At 35.4% G+C, this 9,786-nt stretch overlaps 1 protein-coding gene across 1 annotated transcript; it reads right to left on the reverse strand.

The window, feature by feature from the left end:
* Positions 1-432: 432 nt before the first annotated feature.
* LOC139429341 (uncharacterized) lies at positions 433-4,518 on the reverse strand. The gene has a single exon (XM_071195027.1). The coding sequence runs from the start codon at positions 4,516-4,518 to the stop codon at positions 433-435; it is 4,086 nt and encodes a 1,361-aa protein (XP_071051128.1).
* Between the last annotated feature and the right edge of the window lie 5,268 nt (positions 4,519-9,786).

Below are 9,786 nucleotides of genomic sequence, written 5' to 3' on the forward strand. Positions count from 1 at the left end.
TTAGGGGGAATGAATGACCAATTAATCGACTCATTCTCAATCACATCGGTTAATTGATTGGAACCTTGTAGGAACGTTCCTAACTCGTGAAGCTCGCGATTCGCGCCGACGAAATTGGTACCGTTATCCGAAAAAATCTGAGACGGCTTTCCACGGCGACCAACAAAACGCCGCAGTGCTGCAATAAAACATTCAGAAGTCAAATCCGACACCAATTCAAGGTGTATAGCACGTGTTATAAAGCATACAAATAGACAAATATAGCATTTTGAAGTTTTAGAACCGCGACCTTTCCGATCTTTCAAAAGAAACGGGCCAGCGTAATCGACGCCGGTGGTACTGAACGGAGGTGCTGGAGTAACACGTTGCGATGGTAAATCGCCCATAATAGGCTGCGACACCCGCGGTTTTACTCGAAAACAACGCATGCAATTAAAGATTACCTTTTTGGCAAGATTTCTCCCCCCCAATCGGCCAATACCGATCCCGTATTGAAGCTAGTAAATGTTGCGGACCTGCATGAAGAAGTTGTACGTGTTCGTGTTCGAAGATCAACCGCGTTAACACGTGTTTACTATGAAGTAGCATCGGGTGCTTTTTATCAACGTTATAAGACGAATTGCGTAATCGACCGCCTACGCGCATAATACCAGTGTGATCAAGAAATACGTTTAATTTAGTTAGTTCGTTTTTCTGCGGCAAACTGCCCTTGCCACTCAAATGATTGATTTCATCCTGAAATGAGTCTCGTTGACTACATTTGATTAGGTAAATTTGCGCTTCATTCAATTCCGAACATTTTAAAGAACCCGTTCGTTTATCAGATTTATTTGAACAATTATTAATGAACCGCAGACAATATGCTATTACACGTTGTAGCCGAAATAGGGTAGAAAAGCGCGTGAACGGAATAACGCATTCTTCAATTATAGTAGCTTTTAGAACGTTAACCTTTATTTCCGGTAAACTTTCAGAACGAAACGTTCTACGTGGCCATAACGACTCATCTTGCTTTAACCATACAGGACCACACCAATATATTGTTAAATCCGCGAGGGCTCCCGAGTCTATACCGCGTGAAACGGGGTCTGCGGGGTTGTGCTCGGTTGAAACGTAGCGCCAATCAGACGCTCTCGATAAGTCAAGAATTCGCGCAATGCGATTTCCTACGAATGTATGTGATTTACTAGGATCAGTTCCTAGCCATCCTATCAGAACACTAGAGTCAGTCCAGTACACTACTCTTTTAATTTCTAGATTTAAAGCTGCTCTAACTTTATTAACAAGATCGGTAAGTAACAAAGCACCAAGCAGTTCTAATCGCGGAACCGTAGTAGGTTTTATTGGAGCCACTCTGGATTTTGCGCATACTAATTGAACCGAACAATCATTATAAGAATTAGTAGCTCGTAAGTAAACACAAGCTCCGTATGCTTTAATTGATGCGTCTGAAAATCCATGTAGTTCAAATTCATTCGCATTTTTTAACGAAATATGACGTGGAATTTCAATGGAATTTAATAGAACTAACATGTCACGAAATTCACACCAACGTGTGTAAATTTGATTTGGAAGTGAAACATCCCAATCCAATCCCTCCTGCCAAATGTGTTGAAGGATAATTTTGGCCCTTATGATAACAGGACTCAATAACCCTAACGGATCGAAGATTTGAGCTATCTCAGAAAGAATAGATCGTTTGGTAACCCGTGTCATAGTTGTGTTTTTGCTAATGTTAAATTTAAAGACATCTTTCTGAGGATCCCACATCAGACCTAACGTACGCGTATTTTCCCTACGTCCCATGTCTATTATATCTTCCGCTCTACTATCTGATACACAACGTAATATTGCGGGATTGTTAGAAACCCATTTATGTAGCTTGAAACCGCCCGCATTCAAAGTTAGTGATACTCCGTCAATAATGTACATAACTTTCTCAACTGAATCCGCTCCCGTAAGAAGGTCGTCTACGTAAAAATGATTCTTAATAACGTTAGCAATCACTGGATCGGAGCTTTCTAAACCTAACTGCTTTAAACAGCGAGTTGCTAGGTAACTTGCTGATGCTGTACCGTAGGTAATAGTGGTTAACTCGTAAACCTCTATTGGAAGATTTTCGGAATCGCGCCATAGAATACGTTGGAACCTTAATTGTTCCGTGTTAACGAGGCATGCACGATACATTTTTTGAATATCTGATACTACAACTATGCTATATTGTCTGTACCGGACTACAGCGCTAAATAGATCTGGTTGGATAGTAGGACCCACAACCTGCAGATCGTTAAAAGAATAACCGGTGGATGTAGGGCACGACGCATCAAACACTACTCGTAACTTTGTGGTTGCGCTTTTTTCGTTTATAACACCATGGTGGGGTATATAGTAATTATTTTTATCTGATTCCTGCGGCGATACTACCCTACGCATATGGCCTAATTCAGAGTATTCTCGCATGAATTCGCGATATTTATTACCGAATTCTGGTAATCGCTTGAATTTACGCTCCATACTTAGTAAGCGTGTTTTGGCATTGTGGTACGACTCGCCCAATTGATGAAGTTCTCCATCGATTGGAATTGTAACTATGAATCGGCCGTCATCCGTTCGCGAGGTCGTTTCTTGAAAATGTTTCTCACAGAACGCGTCAGATTTCGATAGCGAAATGGGTACGTTCACCGACTCAACTTCCCAAAAACGCGTGAGTTGTTCGTGAAGTTTTGATGACTGTGCGTTTTGAACTAAATTGCACTGTATAGAAGGCACAGCGCTTGTTTGAACCGGACCTGAAACAATCCACCCGAACCTTGTATTTTGTATAACCGGTCCATCATCTAATTTGATTTGACCTATGCACAACAATTCCCAAAAGTAATCTGCGCCTAGCAACATATCAATACTATTTGGGTTATAAAACTCAGGATCAGCTAAGCGTAGGTGAGCAGGAATCTTTAACGAATTAACATCGATAGCGAACTGAGGCAAATTACTAGTAATTACTGGAAGGACAAGACACGTAACTTGAAGTGAAAAATTAGTACAATGCGAATGTATTTTTAGCAAACATGAACTAGAAATTGTAGATTTAGATTGTGTTATTCCCGTAACGCTGATATTTGTTTTTGTTTCAGGGAGATGCAACCTTTCGCGAAGATCTGTCGTTATGAAGCTACTTTGACTACCTGGATCTAGTAGTGCACGGAATGTGTGTTTCTTATTTCGCCGATCAAATGCATGTAAAGTGACAGTTGATAATAAAGTTTGTACAGTTGTTAATGAACTAGATGTGAGAGTTTGTAATTGTGTTGTTGGTGATTGTTGCGAATCTGAACGATTATATGTGATATGCAGAAGGGTGTGGTGTTTAGATTTACATTGTTTACATAGACCCGACCTACATTGATTAATAAAGTGACCCAATCGAAGACAATTCATACAAAGTTTCAATTTTTTTACTTGCTCTATACGTTTTTGTATGTTAAGTTGAAGAAATTCAGGGCAATGTTGAAGATTATGTTCGGCCTTGCACAAAACACATTTTATTGCATCTATCTGCCTTGAGACTACAAATGATCTAGCTTTAGTAGCTGACTGATGTTTAACTAATGATTTAGACGCCCCTTTATCTTCAAGTGATTCTAATAAATCAGCTCTACCTTTTAAGCAATCCAATAAATCGTCTAATGTGGGTTTATCAATCTGTATTTTTTGATGTTCCCATTCACGGTTTGATTCGAAATCCAATTTAGTGGAAACTAAATATACAATTAATGTGTCCCATTTATCGGTGGGTTCCTTTAATGTGTTTAATGCACGTAAATGTTTGCGAATGTTATCAATTAAAGTGCGTATTACATTCGAGTTAACGGAAGTAATTCTTTCAATTTTAAAAAGTGCCTTAATGTGATTTTGCACTAATATTCGAGGGTTGTTATATCGACTGCAAACTAAATCCCACGCAACATCATAGTTTGTATTGGTAATTTCTAAACTCGCAATTACTTGTCGAGCTTCACCCGTTAAAGTTGATAACAAATAATGGAATTTTTGAACGTCATTCACGGCATGATTATTATGAATCAATGACTCGAAAATATCGTGAAATTCCAGCCATGATTCGCTATTTCCATTAAATTTAGGTAAATCAATTACCGGTAACTTTACGCATTGCTCCGGAGCAGGACTGACAGTGAGAGAAGAATTGCGAGAATTTTTGCTATTTGTTAATATACGTTTGGCTTCCGCAGTGCTTGCGTAAAAAGCCGTCTCAAAATTTTCTCGTTCTAACGCTTGCACCTCCCCGTCGGCGCTTACTAAATCAATGTTCTCCTGAATGATTTCGAAATCACTAATTAAATTAAGTGCACGATCGTACCGTTGTTCCAACTCAAAAACCCACGTCTGATCGAGACTACCCTTATCATCTAATTTCGATTTAGTAATAAATTTTGAAAAATTTGTTAGCTTGCCTTTGACAATGCCACGTTTTTTTATTAAAGTTTCTATTTCCGACATGATAATACGTAAAATGAACGCAACGCAATTGATTCAAATTTAAGCAAGGGAAAAGGAAATGGAAAAAAAGGATTATATGCTTACGACACGCTCAAACTTAAAGGGGGATGCTTCCGGCCCGTGGATAACGTGTCCCGACGAAGGTTCTTCCGAATTTCCTTTGAATTCCAGCTCACCAAATTTTTCCTGTTTGTGTTGCTTGGCAACCACGACTGATGATAATCTCAAAAACGACGATAATTAATTTAATCCGGCTCGAAGGACCATGTTGAATAATATAACGTATGTTATAGCGCTGGTTAACACTTCTTCGTAACGAATAACGATTTGCTGGCTTTTGTTGTAACGAATTATTTATTAATTATAACGAAGGTACAACACGACTCAAAACGACGCTCTTACAAAAATCTTATTGATAGTGACGCGCTTGTTGTCAACAACAACGAAAACAAAATAAAAACTTCTTATTGCTATGATTCTTGACAAATCGAAAAACTAATTTAAATACAAATAAAAAATGCAAAAATGTGTATAAACAAGATACAAATTACAACAGATGGTTTATTCTTTTTAAACAAGTACTTGTTATGTGTGCCACAGTTTATACAATAAAATTAATAAAATTTAACTTACCTTTCTGAATGAATACATTTTTCAATTGAATCTCGGACTATAAAATTTGAAATTTTACATTTTATAAAAATTTATATCGTAAATTATTACCGTCTATTACTCCTTTTTCGAGACCATCTTCAAATGCTAAGGGGTAGTTTTTTAGATGAACATACTTACCCATCGTTTATAAAAACTTTACACAAACTAAATTAAACTAACACTAGTACACAATAAAATAACAATTATTGACTATAAACTCAAAAATTTAGTTAAATTACACAATCATTAGTAGAAAATCACGGAAAATAAAGTTCAAAACGTACTTTTGGAAATGATTATTTTCTCTACCACATGAAAAAAGTAATGTGATGAAGAGAGTCGATGTCAGCGCCGCTCAGTCGGCAGGAGGCGGGACTAACGCGGTGGTAATACTTCGTGGGAATCTTGACGGAAAATATTCATTTTTACGCTACCTTTTTGCAATTTTAGCAAATTACAAACTATTCCCTTATAACTAAAAATACTGACAAAATTTATTTGAAAAATATTACTATTTTCAAGTATACTATCATGCAAGCTAAAAAAGAACGACCAAATTCTATAATATTGAGGGAAAACCCCCCTTTTTTTGGAAAACTTTAAAAATTTTCACCATGCGTTATGTAGAATTGCTAGAAGAAGCTATGTACAAAATTTCATCCAAATATTTTCATAAATAATGTATGTTTTTTGTAATTTGCCGAGCTGTATGGTAAAGTAGCCTCTTAAGATGTGTGACAACGTTAACAATATTCTCAGAGTATGGGAATTGTTTGATGTACTTGGAGAACGATTCAAAGGTAAGTAATGAGATTTATTTTCTTTTTTTTTTCTTACATTTGTTTCGGCCCAGAATTGAACGCTTCTCGGTGTAATCGATTTATGAAAATCGCGTTAAACTAAACATTTGTAGATAATCTGAATAAAATTTTCGGCGGTTTATAAAAATATCAGAAAAGTGAAATGAAACAGCTATTTATCACGGAACTGTTGTCGGCAATTGTTATATAAAGTACTTTTCCGTTTTTTTTTGTTCTTTTCTGTTTCGTTATTCTCGTGTGCGCATCACGACACGGAAGATTACGCAATAAAGCGTTTTGTTATATTATTCTGTTGTAAATTAAATGGTTGTTATAATTTCGGTCAAAATTTGTAACGCGGAGTGTATTGGTCAAAATTTCAAAGCTTCTAAACTCAGTCAGGCCGCGTTTCCACTTGTCGGATGTCGGACCCGACAAAATGTCGGATGTTCTAGTGGCATTTCGTTTTATATGGAACTGTTCACATTCATTCGACAAGTGAGAACAAGGACAGATCACAAACAGATCACGACATCCGACAAGTGGAAACGCGGCCTTAGGATCACGACATCCACGTGTGCACGGCGTCAATAGATTTGGAGCGCCGTGGCGCCAAAAAAATTAAAAAAAACCCTTCTTGCATTCGTAAAGAAACACTTGCACGGGTTGTTACGTACCCAAGTAAATGTTAACTAATATTTTTCAATAGAAAATTTGAAATTACCACACATTTAACATTTATGTGAATATCTGGGTTTAATCTCAAATAAAAATATAGCCATTAATTATCAATAATAATTACCAATTAATAATAGTAATTACCAATTATCAACGTTCTTAATATTAAAAAAAAAATTGTTGAAATTAAAATTTCAGAACAGTGCGTCGACGTGGACGTTAACATTTTAAGATTTTGACGGATCCAGACGTGCATGAGCTAATTCCTAATGTAGGACTTAGAAGAAAATTTTTAAATAAATATAATATTTATAGGAGTACCTTAGGAAATAATAGCAATGTAAAGGTAGCAGGTGATATAATAATTTTTGTTCTTTGAAATAATATGTTTATTTTACTGCTCCAGTAAAACACGGACGCAACTGCAATTTTTTAGAAAATGAGTTACTCGCCTAAACTAACGCAGAATATTGTTATTTATCCGCTAAAATTTGCTATTTATCCGCTAAAAAACGCCATTACCATTTATTGATGACAATTAGCCAATTAAACTGTTAGAAACACACAAATTTAAAAAAAACGATTACGATTTTTGCGTCTCCTGTAAAATTTACCGATTTGCAGTTACGTCCATATTCTCCTGGGGCAGCGATATGTACTTATGTTACCGATTAGATCTATTGTACCAAAACTTCGATTTTTACATTTGATGAAATCTCTGGAGAAAAAAGTACGCTGTTTTTAATGAGACCATCTTCAGAAAATCGATTTTTTAACACGTTAACCCATCTTTTGGCGTCCGAGGTCACAAATAATATATGTATTATTTCTTTTTTTAACTCAAACGTTTTGTCATCAAAAGTTGATTATAATAATATTAATAAAAAGTGATTACTTTTGGATTTTCCGGACAATGAATAAACTTTTGTTTTCTAATGAAAAACCTTACTTTTGGATTCGTAATTTTTTTCTCTATTTCAAGATTCCATAATATGTAGAGTGTTCTACTGTATTTAGAAAACAAAAGATTTCCTATTTTCCAGAAAAACCAATAGTGATAATCAAATTCTGCTGACAAAATGGTAGAGTTGAAAAGAAAACAAAACACGATGAAAAGAAACCCAAATAATTCAAATCATTTCCGTTTAGGATACATTTAATGACGCCTGCGATCTTTTTGACGCAGCTTCGTTAACGTCCTCATCAGCGTCATCGGAAGTACTTGAAACAAGTGTTGAAGTGTCAGATTCAGATGTGTTACCACCCCCGAGCGTGAGGTGGTAAGAGGCCCCCGAGTATATTCTCGGAGAAGGGTATTCTCCTCGGGTCCACTCTTTATAGGAGCCTCGTAACGTGGTTAAGTGTGTCAAAAGACAAGGGGGAAAGGATCAAGCGGCGGATGTCAAAAAAACAAAATACAAAAGATCAATAAAAACTTTGAATTAATTAATGAGATACTTTAATTTAATTTCTTTTAAACACAAATCAAATAAACAAAAAGCAAAAAAAACAGTAAATATTTCTATCTCGTACTCACATAATGGTTTTTGGATTGATTGACACCTTTTTCTTCTGCTTTCTTCTCTTATTTTTCTCTTTTAATTTTTTTAGTCTTTTTCCACTTTTCACTCCCACACTTTACCCATGCCTCTACTCTAACTCTCGACCACACTCTCTCTAACTTCTTCTTTTCTCTCCTCTTTTCGCGAATCCCTCATCCGTTGTCCCCACTCCCAAAATATTTCTGTACTTCCCCGAAACAAATATAGATATCTTTTCTGACTTGTTACAGATGGTATAGATTGAAGCTATATCTAGGTATTGTGCATAGTTAAAATTCTTTTACGTATGCTTTTAGAAAATAGAATAACAACAGTTTACAGACATCATGCTAGCATAGGCACCGATTATACACCTGTTTCTCTAACTGAAACAGGACAGGTATGACATGTGTAAAGATAATCAAAGGGAAATATTCTAAGCAAAAATATACACTACGTTTTAGGATCTACTAAAAGTGCTTGATTGCACGGATGGGCAGATCATTAAAGCAAGTTATGGTAACGGCAAACAATTTCTAAGATCCAAATTGTGTGATCTTATTATAAAAACGAATTAAAGAATGACATCAATAAGAAGTACGATTACTACTTTATTATTGGGAAATTAAAAAATTATTTTATTGCTACTAATATTTTTTTATTTTGTATTTTAGAATAAATGCGAGTAGATTTAGAGAATTGGCACAGCAGATACACGATGTTTTTTTACACGAGCTTCCAGAAATTTACTACGTAGGCTACGTTCGCGATCCTATAACTTCCAAAACTTTTAAATTTTGCTAAGAATAAAAAAGACACATATTTACAAAAAATATTAAAAGAAAATGAAGGCATCTTAAAAATTGAAAGTTCACGTAAGCAAACAACATAGATCTAAATTGTAATAATTATATATATGCTTTCTTAGGTTCGAGTGACGTTTTTATGCTAACAATACTACCATTGTTATTTTCCACTGTGAATGTCAAAAGCAAGAAACCCGGAATTCACTGGAGACCTTCAAAAGTGGAGGTTCAAAATGGTTTTTTATTAGTTTTAAAAATGAGATATTTATTTATGGCTTTTGAAAATCGTTCCAAACGAAGAATGTTTTCTCTTATTACAGGATATATCTGATTTGGAGACGAAGCTAAAACAACGACGAGATAAATACGCAGTATACGGTTTAACAGCACAGCCCATTCCGGTCTTAGATATTGTTTATAAAAGTTATCCTAACTACGCCAGAATTGTATTGTTGTGTTGTAATATTTTGTTCTATAGGTTATGTTTCAAAGCTGACTTTGTTTCACAATTACGTCATTCTTTAATAAAATAATTTAATAAAATAAAGTGTTTTTAATTATTTGTTTCCTCGCCAACAATGTTTTATCTTTCAGTTACTTTCAGCAACTTGTCATTTCCAGTTGCACATGTCAAATAATGCCGTCATATTTTTACAGATTTGACTGCATTATTAGACATGTACCTACGACCTGCAAATGATAAGTTTCTGATGGTTTCTGATTCTTTGCGAGCAGAGTCAATAACAACAATTGAGTGTAAATTATGTACTTTTTATCCTAAATATTACT

The sequence above is a fragment of the Onthophagus taurus genome, chromosome 3, assembly GCF_036711975.1.
Source record: "Onthophagus taurus isolate NC chromosome 3, IU_Otau_3.0, whole genome shotgun sequence".
Taxonomy (NCBI): Eukaryota; Metazoa; Arthropoda; class Insecta; order Coleoptera; family Scarabaeidae; genus Onthophagus; species Onthophagus taurus.